Raw genomic sequence first — 15684 nt, 5'->3', positions numbered from 1 at the left:
ATGTCACTTAATTCTCATAACCTGTTAGTGCCTTCTCGTCTGGCTAAATTCTAAGCCACTGCATATAAGGTTATTCATGACACACTCCTGCCTACCTTTACCTCAGATTTCATGGTTGTCTGTGCATAATACATTCAGGAATCATGGTAATCCTCATAGAAGCTCTCAACCACTACATTTGACCACTTACACCCTTGCCCAGTTTGTGGGAAAAGATAAAGTATCAAAACTACATGCTAGTATTTTTCTTCCTGTGGCCTCCCTTTCCAATTTGGCTAAAGTTTAGGAACCATCTTATGTACCCCATAAAATAATAGGGCAGCTATCTCAATTTTTAAATATTACATATTTGACATAAGTTTTTCTTTACTTATCTCTATTTATTTCCTTCCAAAACCTCTCATCCTTCCCTGCTTTTTCACTTTTCCCCATTTTTAAGGTATAACTTATATATACACAGTCTTCAATTTACAACAGGGTTCCCTTCTGACAACTCCATGATAAGTCAGTTCTGACACAAGTAAAATACTTCTTTCTTTTTTAGTTTTTATTATAATTGCCTTTTATTATCAATATCTTTATAAATCCTATCTTTCAACATCTGTGAGTGAACATCTGAGAATGATAACATCAGCAAATTATATGTGGCAACACCGTATGTAGCACATATCACTAATGATAAGATGTACTAGAAAAAAAAAGAAAAGATGATCTTAAGTGCAGTTCATCAGAACTTGAATATGTTTGAAGTCAGAGACTACCCGTGATAAAATTTATCCTTGTCAGTCTGCAATTCTATTTTACAAATATATATAGTTATGTAACTACCACCATAGTGAAGTCAAACCACCTTTAGCCTCTGGCAACCAATGATTTGTTTTCTGTTGCTATAGTTGTACTTTTTCATACAGAGAAATCTGTGAGCCTGAGTTTTTCAGGAGACTGCCTTGTTTACCTAGGTCTCTCAGGTTTTCAGCCTTTGACAGGGTGCTGACCACTTTTCTATTGCTCTCTATTAAGAACGCTACCTCATAAACAACCAATGAATTTTCCTTCTCTGACCTTATAAATGTTCTGGCTTTCACAGGTTTTACTGTGGAATGTTGTATGTAACCTTGTGAGTCTGGCTTCTTCCACTTCACATTTACATTTTAAATTCACTCATTTTGTTTCTTGTGTCAATAGTTGGTTCCTTTTTATTGCTAAGTAGTAAAGTAGGAAGACCAGTTAATAAAACTATTATTCAATATATACATCAAATACAAATGCCAAAGATGAAGAAATTGAAGATTTTTATCTAATTCTACAGTGTGAAATTGATCAAACATACCATCAAGTGATATTTATAATTACTGGTATTTGGAATGTGAAAGTTGGACACAAAGAGAAAGACTCAGTAGTTGGAAAATGTGGCCCGGGGATGGAAATGACATGGGAGATCGTATGATAGAATTTTTCACCACCAACAACCTATTCATTGGAAATACTGTTCTCTCTTTTTTTTTTTTTTTAACTTTTTATTGTAATTTGGGTGGAGACTTCAGAGCAAATCAGCTTTCCATTCAAAAATTTATACATATTTTATTTCATGTCATTGATTACAATCCCCAATATAATAGCACTCATTCCACTTCCTCCCTGTGTTTCCTGTTTGCATTCCTCCTTCTTTCCTAACCTTTTCTGCCTTCTGAACTCTGTCCTTAGGTACATGCTACCTTTTGATATCTATGGTTGATTGTTCTAAGGAATGCTTTTCTCCCTAGTGTTGTTGGTCACTTTATAGCCCTGTCTATTGTTTGGATGAAAATTGAGCCATGAGACTGAGCTCAGTTCCAGGCCTGAAAGGGTGATTAAGGACCATGGTCTCATGGTTTCTACCAGTCTCTATCTAACCAGTAAGCCTGGTAGTATTTTATGATTTTGAGCTTTGTTCTACACTGGAAATACCTTTTCTTTTTTTTTCAAACATAAAGAGTGACTTTACACATGGACCTCACCAGATGGAATACACAGGAATCAAATTGATTACATCTGTGTTAAGAGATGATGAAAAAGCTCGATAACATCATGCAGAACAAGGCTAGGGGCCAACTGTGGAACAGAGCATCAGTTGCTCATATGCAACTTCAAGGTGAAACTGAGGAAAATTCAAACAAGTCCACAATAGCCAAAATACAACCTTGAGTATATCCACCTGAATTTAGAGACCATCTCAAGAATAGATTTGATGCATTGAACACTGACCCAGGACTGGGAAAGTTCTGAGATGACATGAAGGCTGTCATACATGAGGAAAGCAAAAGGTCATTAAGAAGACAAGAAAGAAGAAGCTAAAATGGATGTCAGAAGAGACTCTGAAATTATGAAGGAATTGAACTGAGCAGAATATTTCAAAGGACAGCTGGAGAAGACAAAGTAAAGTAGTATAATGAAATGTGCAAAATCTGAAGTTAGAAAATCAAAAGGGAAAAACATATTTGACATTTCTCAAGGGGGAAAAACTGAAAAAAGTAAGCCTTAAGTGGCAATGTTGAAGGATTCTATGGACGAAATACTGACGGACATAGGAAGCATCCAAAGAAAATGGAAGGAACACAGAGTCTCTCTGCCAAGAAGAATTAGTCAACATCCAACCATTTCAGAAGGCATCATATGATCAAGAACTAATGGTACGAAAGGAAGAAGTCCAATCTGTTCTGAAGGCATTGGCAATAAACAAGGGTCAAGGAATTGACAGAATACCAATTGAAATGTTTTGATAAACAAATTCAACACTAGAAGTACTCATTTGTCTATGCCAAGAAATTTGTAAGACAGCTACTTGGCCAAGCAACTGGAAGAGATCCCTATTTGTACCCATTCCAAAGAAAGATGATCCAACAGAATGTGGAAATTATCAAAAAGTATCATTAATATCAGACAAAAGTAAAATTTTGCTGAAGATAATTCAAAAACAGTTGCAGCAGCACATTGACATGAAATGACAAAAATTCAAGCAGGATTCAGAAGAGGACATTGAATGAGAGATATCATTGCTGATGTCAGATAGATCTTGGCTGAAAGCAGAGAATACCAGAAAGATGTTTACCTATATTTTATTATTGGTTTTGCAAAGACATGTGATTGTGTGTGGATCACAACAAATTATAGATAGCATTGTGAAGAACAGGAATTCTATGACACTTCATTGTGCTTATGCAGAACCCTTACATAGACCAAGAGGCAGCTGTTCAAACAGAACAAGGGGGATATTTCATGGTTTAAAATCAGGAAACCTGTGTCAGGGTCTTATCTTTCCACCATATTTATTCAATCTGTATGCTGAGCAAATAATGTGAGAAGCTTGACTGTATGCAGAAGAAGGTGGCACCAGAATCGAAGGAATACTCATTAACGACCTGAGATACACAGATGACGCCAACATGCGTGCTGAAGGTGAAGGTGGCTTGGCGCACTTACTGACAAAGATGAAAGACTGCATCCTTCGGTAAGGATCACACCTCAACATGAAGAAAAAACATCCTCACAACTGGACCAATCAGCAGCATCATGGTAAATGGAAAACAGATTGAAGTAAACTGATGACTAAGGTGCACCTGACCAAAGCCATAGTATTTTCAGCTTCAAATGCATGCAAAAGCTGGGCAATAAATAAGGAAAATTGAAGAATAGATGCCTTGGAATCATGGTGTTGGTAAAGAATATTAAATATACCATGGACTGCCATAATAATGAACAAATCTGTCTTGAAAGAAGAACGACCAGAATGCTCCTTGGACATGAGGATGGCAAGACTTCATCACATGTGCCTTGGACATGTTATCAGGAGGCCCAATCCCTGGAGAAGGACAATGCTAGGCAAAGTAAAGGGTCAGCAGAAAAGAGGAAGGCCCTCAAGGAGATGGATTGGCATATTGGCCGCACAACGGGCTCAAACATAGCAACAATTGTGAGTACAACACAAGGCTGGGCAGTGTTTCATTGTGTTTTACAGAGAGTCAGAATCAACTCAACAGCACCTAACAACAAAAACAACAAATGGTACCATTGGCAATTAACTATGCACACTCAACATACTTTGAATCTCTTCCACCATCATTATTTCATTTCTCAAAAGCAACCCCTTTTGGGTTTCCAAGGCAGTAAATCTTTACAGAAATAGATTGCCCAGTCTTCCTTCCACAGAGTGGCTGCTGGGTTTGAACCACCAACCTTCTGGTTAGAAGTCAAATGCCTTAGGCACTGCACCACCAGAGCTCCTTTTTCTCATGTTAGAGCAATACAAATCAATTTATGATTATGGGCTCAAGTTAAATTATTATGAAGATATATGTTTCCGAAGTAAAAGTGAAAACATATATTTACTGTAATTTAAAATATAGTAAATGAAGAGGTAAAATACATATCAGCAGAAGCCAGATGAAGTTAAAATGTGTACTACTTGGATACATAAGAAAAATAAGGATATGCAGTGGTGGTCTCACTTTTCAAGTAAGGAAACTGACATAATTTATTTGACCATTCCAAGGTGATGCTGCAAGTTGTTCTGAAGCAAATATATAATCAAGGTCTTCTAGGTCCTGAACACTTGGCTTGGGGGCCTTTTCATATTTACTTTTATTCAGTCATATGAAATTGCATTATTTCAAGATAAAACGTGATATACCCTGTTAGTGGAACTTTGGCTTCTGTGAGAAACTGAAGAGCCAATAAATATTCATGTAATCTTCTGAATAACATATTGAAAAGGACAGCTGGCTCAGGAGGGATCATTTGCCTGGGTTAATATGTGTTTCCATTTACATTAAGAAAATATTGCAAGAAGTTATTATCTGCTGGAGGGCTTAGGGGAATACAATGGAAGGCTGATATTGCACCTGATTGCTTTTGACATTTACCTATTGTAACAGGGAAACTGTGTGAAGATAGCCAAGTGACTTTTTACAAAGCACAATTTCAGAAGCTATAAAAGGAAAAAGGAGATGGCAGAGATAGAATACACTGCATCTATAAAAATGAGAAACATTACTTGTCAGCAACACCTGCTTGTAACTATCAACCATTTCTACCAGGCCTGCTGAGAAATTATTGAGAGCCAAGTACATTGATGGGTGTGAAATATCACGTGCTTCACATGACAGTGGAGAGAGAGAGGGAAGAAAGAAAGAAAGCGTGCTTTTATTGAACATTTTTAAACCAAATATCTGGGGTTCATTAAATGTAATTTAATGACATCTACTGACCACTTGAAAAGAAAACACTTGTTCTTTATGGTTTTATCTGTCAGGGCTACAGGAAACAACAGGACTTTTAAAGTTTGGGTACATAAATTATTTGACATTTTTTTCTTTTTCCCAAATAGATTCCAGCTCTTGCTAAGACACCAAAATATTGATTGCTACAACTGATTTAAATTTACAAAAGATATTTCCAATTTCTAATGGATGGTGGTAAAATGATAGCATGCTTATCTCCTCCTATTTCTTAGAACCCCAATAAATTGATAAGAAGTGAACAAAAGGAGTGGATGTTTTTATGCAAGATACTTAACAGTTGAAAACAGTTCTATATATATTCTGTTCACTTTGCCCCTTCTATATCATGATATGGATTTTGAAGTTTTTATATAATTTTCTTGTTTTGCATAATAGCCTAGTGTTTTCTAGAAATAATTTGATAACTTCTCCATAACAAATTATAAATAAAAGGAAATTCTTATTCAGGAACTAAATTTAACATCGTAAAAGTGAGCCCTTTGAGAGGTAGATGTATGTGTTTGAGATGGGATTATAATAACATTTCAATTCTTCGACTATTTAAACTTTATCATATTTTAATATCAATAACTCTCTAAATTTTTTTCTATTACTACCAAATCAGCTTGCTGTTTGCTTGTTTTGTACGCAAAACTTGCCAAAAGCTAGTCCTCACTAAAATGACTCAAACTCAGCAACACAGAATTTCACCTTCTACTCCTTGGCTTGAGAAGACTTGGTAGCCCAGTGGTAAAGTACTCAGTTAGATAAGTGGCTTGAACCCCCAGCTGCTCCATAGGAGAAAGATGTGGCAGTCCGCTTCCGTAAAGATTTATAGTCTTGGAAACCCTATGGGGCAGTTCTACTCTATCCTATAGGGTCTCTATAAGCCAGCATCAACTTGGCAGCAGTGGGTTTGGTTGGAGTTATACCATATTTCACTCATATCTTCCATTGCAGACATTAGACACAATGAGTGATTCAAGACAGAAATGCATTAAGGGTATATCTTCACAGAACTTACTACATAATTTGCAGGGCTCAGTGCAAAATGTGGGATCCCTGTTCCAAAATTATTAAGAATGTCAAGATGGTGATGCAGAGCACCAAACCAAACACCAGCCTCCTGAGCACAGGGCCCTGTGCAATTGCATAAGTTGCATAGCCAGGAAGACAGCCCTGTGTCTGTGAGATCACCCAATCTTCCAAAAGCAATGACACCTTTTTAACCAGCCTCATGTTCCAGGATGGAACTTCCAGTCAACTTACAGGTAATTACAATTCCTAATGCAATGAGATCTCTTTCAATTACCAGTCCAATCTCTAGTACTTAGCTATAAGACTTTTAAAACTGGTACAAAATAAAACATAAATGGTTAGATATAGCTGATGAGTATTTCTCTCTCCCCAGCCATATAATTAATACTTTCTAAATGGTGTTTTCTGCCCTTAGAAACATGAGTTCAATTGGGCTCCCAAATTGCCAGTAATGGACCCCTCTTCCCATCCTCCTGTCTGACCATCTGCTTGTTACCAACTGGGGGGTAACTAAACTGTTCAACCACAAGAGAATGACTCATGGGTGTTGGGGGGAAAGTGCTCTTTGTGAATATGCAGTCCTTAAAACACCAGCTGCTCAATTTTGGGTCTTGAAGCTCACTTGGCTCCGAATTTCAGGAAAGATTTTTTTCATTTTTAGAAAGCTAACTTTCACAGACTACTGAAGGAAAACTAGTCATGCAGTTTGCTTTTTAATTTTACCACAAATTTTTGGAATACAAAACACATTTTCCCACCTCTTCACCCTCTGATGACCAAGAAAAACTCTTTCAAAGGACATTGCACTACACTCTAAAAAGGAACAGCATCTAGTGAATGGTTTTGTCACAACTCAGTCAGAACTTCTAGGAAGGAGAGATGGAACAGAACAGGAATCTTCACCAGGAATTAAAAAATAAATTTCTATGTGACACTGTTCCATCACTCCTACATGTTCCGTCCCATTGGTAGGAGCTGGGCTAAAGGCATCATGTCAGCAATCTCAGAGCAGCAGCAAGTGCAAGAGCAAAAGGGATTCTTACCTATACAGCAGCTCTCATCGCTTCCTTCTGGATTTGCTGGAACCCTCTATCTCATCAGGAGTTTTGCCCTAAGGGAGTTGCCACTTAACCTGTTGTTGTTGTTATTGTTGTTATGTGCCATTGAGTCATCTCTGACTCATAGTGAACCTTATGTACAACAGAATGAAACACTGCCCAGTCCTGTGCCAGCCTCAAGATCCCTATTATAACTGAGCCCATCACTGCAGCCACTGTGTCAATCCACCTTGTTGAGGGCCTACCCCTCTTTTGTTGACCCTCCACTTAGCTTAGGGACAATTATGTACCCTCCTTCCCAGAAAAAAAAAAAAACCTTCCTTTTCCTTACCACTCTCTGAATCCACACCCAGACTCAATAATTTGTCCTCTTCTCTATACCTGTTCCATGTTACCATCACCATTGACTTGCCATTTCTTTTTTTAGAATACTTGATAGATTTATCTCCATTCTCCCCAACTAGATTGTAAGTTTCTTAAGGGCAGGTGCCATGTTACCATTCTTTTCTCCACTTGGCCAAGTGTACTGTCTGCTATTAAGAAAATGTTATGCAGAAATGTGTTGACTGGTGTAATAATTGATCTTCCGTCCCCAACCCGTAGTTGTAAAACTGTTGTTGTTGTTGTTGTTATGTGCCGTCAAGTCGGCCCCGACTCATAGCAACCCCTCCTTGGGTTTCCGAGGCAGTATCACTATGGAAGTAGGATTGCCCAACCTTCCTTCCAAGGAGTGGCCGGTGGGTTTGAACCATCAGCCTTCTGGTTAGCAGTCAAGTGCTTTAGCCACTATGCTACCAGAGCTCCTAGTTGTAAAACTAGATGGTAAATTTCACAGATTATTGAAAGACAACTTTAATTTTCAATTCAGGCCACACACTCAAGATGCAAACTAACTTCTCTTGCCTCTTTAAGCTAATGACATATTGTTTAACCTTCACATTTTAATGGAATTGTGAACTGATGAGAATTTATGCTATTGATTACCTTTGAAGTATTTATTTTTGTCATACTCGTTTCAGAAACTCATTGCTTATGAATTTGGCATGATTGAAACAGAATCCACTTTCTCTAACACTGTCCTCTATATATAACTGTACTTGGTGGGGGTGGGATCTATTAACAAGGAGATAATTCAATGTAAACATGAGTCACCAGGCTTTTCCTTCTCTGAAATGAAAGGAAATGTGCAAAAAAAAAAAAGGGTGCAAGCTAATCATTTCTTCTCCTACAATGATGCAGCTCAGACTTTTGGGAAGGATCTATTGCCAAAAATTGCAGAAAGAATCCTTCTCCAGAGCAAGGAAATCCCTCCAGCTAACAGTGCCATCTTCATTGTGGGTACTGGCTCAAGACAGAACTCAACATAAGCTCATTGGCTCAATCAGCCCCCTTTGCCCAAGGGCTGAGAAAGTCCAGCTAGACCAGACAGGCATCCCAGAGGAGAACTCAAGAGCAAGCAGTGAGGACCATTGCTTCTTGTAACAATGTTGTTAGAGACTAAAGAATCCAGGCCTATAGAACTAACCTAGAAAGCATCCAGTCCAACTGATTGCCTCTGAAGATTCTTGTGAAGACAGTGTGGTATGTTGAGCAGTGCTGACAGAGTTGATTTCATCTATAAGGAAATATAAAACATAATACAATATAAATGTACAGTAGTGTTTTACCTAGAAAGGAACACAGAGAAAAAAAAAAAAAAAGATGGATTTTGCCTTAGTTATCTAGTGCTGCTATAACAAAATTACCACAAGTGAGTGGCTTTAACACACAGAAATGTATTTTCTCAGAGTTTAGGAGGCCAGAAGTCTGAATTCAAGGCATCATCTTTGGGGTAAAGCATTCTTTCTCTTTTAGCTCTGGAGAAAGGTCCCTGTCTCTTTGAGCTTCTGCTCCTGGGAGATATTCAGATGACTTGGCACCTCTATTTCGCCATCTCTGCTCTTCTTGCTTGCTTCCTTCATCTCTTTTATCACTGAGAGTAGACTGATTCAAAACAAGCATTATGCTAATCCAGCCTAATTAATGTAGCAAAGACAATCCATTCCCAAACAGAAGTATAACCACAGGCACAGAGGTTAGGATTTATGGCACACATTTTGCAGGAACATAATCCAATTCATAACAATTTATTTTCCATAATTTATGTGATTTGCAATTGAAAGCAAATTTCAAGCTAGTGACACATCATTTCCTTCCCAAATGCCAATGTGTCCAAAGCCACATGACATACTGCAACTTTTCCCAAATATCTGTGTATCCTAAGCACACCATGTCAAGAAGACTGTTCCAAAAGGCTTGATTTATATTGCTGCCTGACAGATGATGTCTGCAAGGCATGCTTTCTAAATGGACTGTGCTTCAGCAGTTACCTTAGTCATCAATTCCCAGCGAATTAATGAGTACCATTCATCCCAATAATAGAAATCAAGGTCAAGGCCTCTTCCTTGCTCTGTAATTCCATTAGTGATGCACAGAAAGCACTTAGGTCATAAGCTCTGTAGACCTTATCACTGAGCAAATGGAACTGGGTCTTGTTTCCAGAGAGAATCCTCTCTGAGCACACCCCTTGTTGATGATTTATTGTACATCAGCATTCAATGTACTTACATATGTAGGGAAAATGCTGGTAAAGGAAAAGTGAGGCTGCCTTCAACTGCGAAGTGTTTCAAGTACCGTTTTCTATTAAAGAATATAAATTAAATTCATTTTATTAAAATAAAACAATTGCAATGAAACCATGCCAGGTACTTCCAATTACTAAACATATATTTTTAAATTGTGTGCTCATTCATATTTTATGTTAGCCACTCAATCACTTTACATGGCTACTATGGAATTTATTTGGGTTTTCATTCTTTTATTATGGTTTTTATTCTCATATTTTAGTTATTCTAAATACGCTAATAAAGTTCAAATAGCCTTGAAACTAAGAGTTATTACCATAAACAAAGAGTAATATAGATGGTAATATTATAGATAATTTAGTTTACAGTGAAGATTTTCATCTTGAAATCTCAAGCAGCAAATGGTATTTTTCTAAACTAAGTCTCATCAGACATTCTCTCCTTGCTCATATTCAAACTTCTTACCAAGTTATCAAGAAATAAGGGAATGACACCAGGGTTTGAAGCCACACTGGCATAGCTTGGAATGCTTACTTGACATTTGTTTGTTTGCGCATCACTAAAATAAGCATGACTATTCCGTTTGTACAGCTACTTTACACTGTTGCTATAGGATTTAAAATCGGTGTCTAGGGAAGTACCTGGAAATCAATAAATAGCATATTGTTTTTGTTATTTTGGGCACATAAAATTGTGTGTGTGTGCATGCACATGTGTGCATGTACATGTGTGAGTGAGAAATCTATATTTTGAAACATTGTGGGTTTTATGCCCAGTAAATTTGAAATGATCCACAGTAATGGAGAGAAGCAAAAACATGAATAATTCAAAACATTAAATCATCTCCAAACCATTTGTAGTGTTTTGAAGTATATTTTTAAATTTCATTTCAAATGTTAGCATTTCTAATATCCAAGAAATGACTTCAAAGAGATGATGCTATAATGTGAAGTCCTAACTGAAAGGGATCTGAGGTCTTGTCCAATTTTTCTCTCACCCCCTTCCTCTCTTCTCATATCTTGCCTGTCAAAAGACAGCTGTCACTTCAAGGAAAGGTCCTGACTTCCCCTTTCCCCTGGACCAGGGCCACTGAGAAGTATTTCTATTTCTTGCTTAGAAGCAGACTGCACTCAATAAATAAAAATACCAGTGCAAGTGATTTACTAAAGAAAAGAGACAGTAAAATCAAGAGAAGCAGTGTGGTATGGTGGTTAAGAGCAAAGGCATCTGACAGACTGGGATTCTAAGCCCTGCTTGGCCTATGTAACCTTGAACAAATTACTAATCACCTTATACTTCAGTTTCCTCAACTGTAACCTTGCAATTACATCAGGTACCTCATATGATTTATTAAAGATTTGTTGTTGTTGTTGTTATGTGCCATCAAGTCGGACCTGACTCATAGCGACCTCTCCTTGGGTTTCCGAGGCAGTATCACTATGGAAGTAGATTGCCCCAATTCCTTCCGAGGAGTGGCTGGTGGGTTTGAACCGTCAGCCTTCTGGTTAGCAGTCAAGTGCCTTAGGCATTATGCTACCAGAGCTCCTTATTAGAGTATCTGTGTGTGTGTGTGTGTGTGTATAACTTAGCACAGTACTTAACCTCATATAAGTATTCAATAAGAAGTAGAAAAGATATTGTTAATAACTTGCAATCAACATGAGACTAAGTGTGTGTATGTAGAAGGCTCAATGTGGATAATTTAGAGATCTGTAATATGCAGCTTTCCCTTTGGATAATAAAATTTACAAGTTGTTATTTTCCTCCCGAGACATGCAATATCTTTTTCTGAAAGCAGAGACAGACAAAATGGGTCTCTAGCCTCATCTGGTGTCCATCTCATCCCTCTAAACACATCTCTGCTAAAGGAAGCAGTTTTCCTGGGATGGTACTTTAGGGAAACTGCTCTTTGCCTGCCTGTGATAAGCAAGATGTTCTTGCCTTTTAGCAGTGTTACAAGTTTACTGCATGCACAAACAATCCAAACTGGTGCTCACTATACCTGCACACAAGCACACACACACACACACACAGTGATATCAGAAGTATTAAAAAGATAATCATAAAAAAATGATAATTAATACTTACAGATGACTTCTTAAAGTCAGGCACTGTTGTAGTCATTTTACATATGAGAACTCTTTTAATTCTCGATAACCACCCTGTGAGGTGAATGATATTATTATCTCTTACTGTGGATAAACAGAAACTAAAAGAAGTTAGGTAACTCTCCAAATGTCACAGGATAGATCATAAATAAATATTATGGTCACGTGACCAAATGATTTATTGACCATTCCAGTATGAGAGGGGACAAAACCAAGAAAGTTTACCCTGATTATGGTTAAAGACCAAGAACCTTGTAATACCTACAACATTTTTCAAATCAACAAATGAATGTATTCTTACTACATTATTAAATGAATGTATTCTTATTTACATTTTACTTGGGAAGTATATGGTCCTAAACTCAAGTCAATTGTTAGGCTGCTCTAAGTAAGGTCTTTTTATTTGATTAAAGCCACTCATGTTTGTGGTAAATAAAAATGTGTTGAATGTCCAACTTGATGAGTTTCACATCAAAGACACAGGCTTACCCAGTATTTTCAAATGCATCTATGACCTTTCACAAGAGAAGAGTGAACAAGGTATCAGTTCATTAATTTACTGCTCTTCCTTACCTTAGTTATTAGCTGATGTTCAGCCTTTAATGCACAAGATACATTCAAGAAACAGACACCCCTGGAGCATATGAATGGCGGTTCATGTCTGGCCCTTTATGCAGATTGAAGCAGCACCTGGCTTCTCATAGAGAGACCAAGGCAGAGTCATTGACAGGTGATTTTCTGGCTGAGGCTCACTGGTGTGAGGGAGAAAGAAAAGGATTTGAAGAATTTTCCAGATTGTAAATTCTTGAGGGCAGAGACCTTGGATACTATTGGTATCTCATCTCTGAAATACTTATCTAGGTATGCACTCAACATCTACATTGAATAGAAGTGAACCTGCTAGAAAAATCTATATACCTATGTGTTTGTCTCTTCCCATGTATATAAATAAGAAATAATAATAAAGAAAATAAATTTTCATTGTTTTAAAGAAACATATACCATGTTTCATCTATTCTAATACACATTCTTTTAGATTTTAACATGTCAAAAATTGGGGTGCATTTTACAAACAAATGGAGTGTCATTATTTAATTGGTAGAAGTTGATTTTTTGTTTTATTTATCTTATCATTGATAGCACCTTAGCTTTAATTACATACATTATGTATCAGATATTAGCCAGATCTCAGCACGTTTAACAGATTAAATCAGAGTAAAGATGATTTAAAAACCACAGCATCCTTTAAAGTTTAGGAGAGTGGGAAGTCGATCATAACTTCTGCACAAGCTGGCTGCTCCCTGTCACAACATAAATGTTTTCATTTCCTGTTTTCAGTAGAATAGAAAAGAGTAGAAATTAAATTCCTGACATTTTTTTTTCAAATTTATTTTACATTGTTTTACTCAATATTTTAAAAAATATTAAAAACTTCTGCAAAGAAAGGATAAACAAAAAAGACTATATGAGTCTTGTTTTCATCTTTGAATAAAAAACATTAGTCTTGAACAGGAATTGGCAAATTTTCTCTGAAAAAGTCCAGGTAGTAAATATTTTAGGCTTTTTTGGTCATGTGGTCTCTGTAGAAGTTATTTAACTCTGCTTTTGTAGTGAAAACACAGCCATAGACAATGCATAAATGAATGAGTATGGTTGTGTTACAATAAAACTTTATATGCTACTATAGACTGTATAATGGATATGGCCTGCAAGCCAGAATTTGTTCACTCCTTGTCTAGAATAAGAACACATTACATTACTATTTCTCCCTATAAACAGAGATACCAAGAGTTGGAATTGACTAGATGGTAACTGGTTATTATTTTATGGTTAAGGACAGAGACTAACTTCGGATTGACTACTATATTTGGATTCCAGGTGACACCATCTCAGTTGATAAATTACAGTTCTGTTTCACACCAGTCTTAATTTCCCATCAAACCCTGGTGAAACTTCTGATTGGTTTTTGAAAGGCCTGATAATTTCTTCATTACTAAAGTTTCAAAAGATAATCAGATCTACAATTTTTTTTGCAAATAGAAAGCCATGTAAATAACTTGCACACACATATAACACATGGAAATAATACTGAAATTGATTACATTTTTAAAGACTGTATGATTGTCTCCTGAGTCTGAGCACTTTGGGCACAGTGTCCTATGTCTGTGCTTCTCAAGCATCCAAACATTTTGCAATCTCTTGAGGAACTGCTTAAAAATATGAAAGGATGGTCTCCTGCCTGGACATTCTGATCCAGAAGGTCTGGGGTAAGGCCCAGAGAGCTGTGCTTCTAATCATAGAGTGATTCTGATGCAGCCCAAAGTTTGAGAACCTCAGTTCTATGTATATGAAATTAGCCTATCATGGCAAAGGACTTGAATTTCAAAACTCACATCTCAGTAGTATGCACAGGACCACATTGAGAGAAATGACTGACTGTGACTTCAAAAGGCAAATACGCTGATGAGAGAAGAATTTCTGACATTGTTTCCTTTGGGGACTGGGACTCAAAATAAAATAGAATCATGAACAATGTGAATAAGGAACTCAATTAAAATAGAACAGTTACTGATAACATCCCTGATACCTATTTCTGTCGGGGTTTTTCAGCTGTGCCCCATAAAATTGGACGCATCATTGATGGCAGTCCTGCTGATCGCTGTGCCAAACTAAAGGTGGGAGACCGGATATTAGCGGTGAACGGCCAGTCTATCATCAACATGCCTCATGCAGACATCGTGAAGCTCATCAAGGACGCAGGCCTTAGTGTCACCCTTCGCATCATTCCTCAGGAGGGTGAGTGCCTGAGCCAGCCTAGCAGAGTGGTGGCCAACACACGCACCCGTGCACCCACTCACCCACCAGATGTGCACAGGCTGCCTGCCAGGGCCCTAGTGCGTACCTGGCTGACTTCAGTCGTGTGTCCAAGTCTCAGGGCTTTATTGTTACTTCTACTTTTACAAAAACTTTATACTCAGTTAAAACCCATACCTTGTTTACTCAGTACCAATTTCATTCAGAAATCAAACTTTATGACATTACAGGCTAAATATTGTGAATCCCCAGACACTGAGCTATTCAATCATTCTCTGTGGTCTCAGGGGTACTGTTTTTATGGTATATTAAGCCAGAATCCATTCAACATAGATGATAGAGTTACAAATGGCTGGGAGGGGAGTCAACTTATTTGTGTTAAAGGTTAAGCTCTGGAGGATTCTTCAAAGTCAGGTTGATTTTGAAAAGCTTGAGGAAGTTTTGTGATATAGAGAGAACTCATTTAGAAAATGTGTGTCTAACAAGAATTTAAAATTCACACTTCGCCTTTTGAAATCCTCTGTACAAGGACTCCACCCTGAGGTTTGAAGAGTGGTGCACATAAGAACTCACAGTCTTCTCTTAAGGGGCTGCAGAGGCCTGAGTACCAACTCCCCATAAATTCTCCATTTCCAGCACAGCTGGATTTAGAACTAGTTTCTAGCTGCTGATTCACTGATGAGATTTAAGAGTTCAGTTCCTGGAGCTTATTGGTTGGATGGATGATGATATCCCACACAGAAAGTGATGGGCTCCCTCAACTTGGTGCCCTGTGTTTTTCTCAGCC

At 37.5% G+C, this 15684-nt stretch overlaps 1 protein-coding gene across 1 annotated transcript in view; it reads left to right on the top strand.

Annotated features, from left to right (window-relative positions):
- The window catches only part of MAGI2 (membrane associated guanylate kinase, WW and PDZ domain containing 2), a 1828989-nt gene that overhangs the window by 1670334 nt on the left and 142971 nt on the right, over positions 1-15684 (top strand). The window contains exon 17 of the mRNA XM_007945217.1: positions 14694-14879. Within this exon, the coding sequence (XP_007943408.1) occupies positions 14694-14879 (186 nt within the window). The remainder of the gene's footprint in view (positions 1-14693; positions 14880-15684) is intronic.

The sequence above is a fragment of the Orycteropus afer genome, unplaced genomic scaffold (assembly GCF_000298275.1).
Source record: "Orycteropus afer afer isolate SDZICR_OR568_19922 unplaced genomic scaffold, OryAfe1.0 scaffold00007, whole genome shotgun sequence".
Lineage (NCBI taxonomy): Eukaryota > Metazoa > Chordata > Mammalia > Tubulidentata > Orycteropodidae > Orycteropus > Orycteropus afer.
The sequence above is the reverse complement of the archived record's forward strand: the minus strand, read 5'-3'. Positions and strand labels throughout refer to the sequence as shown.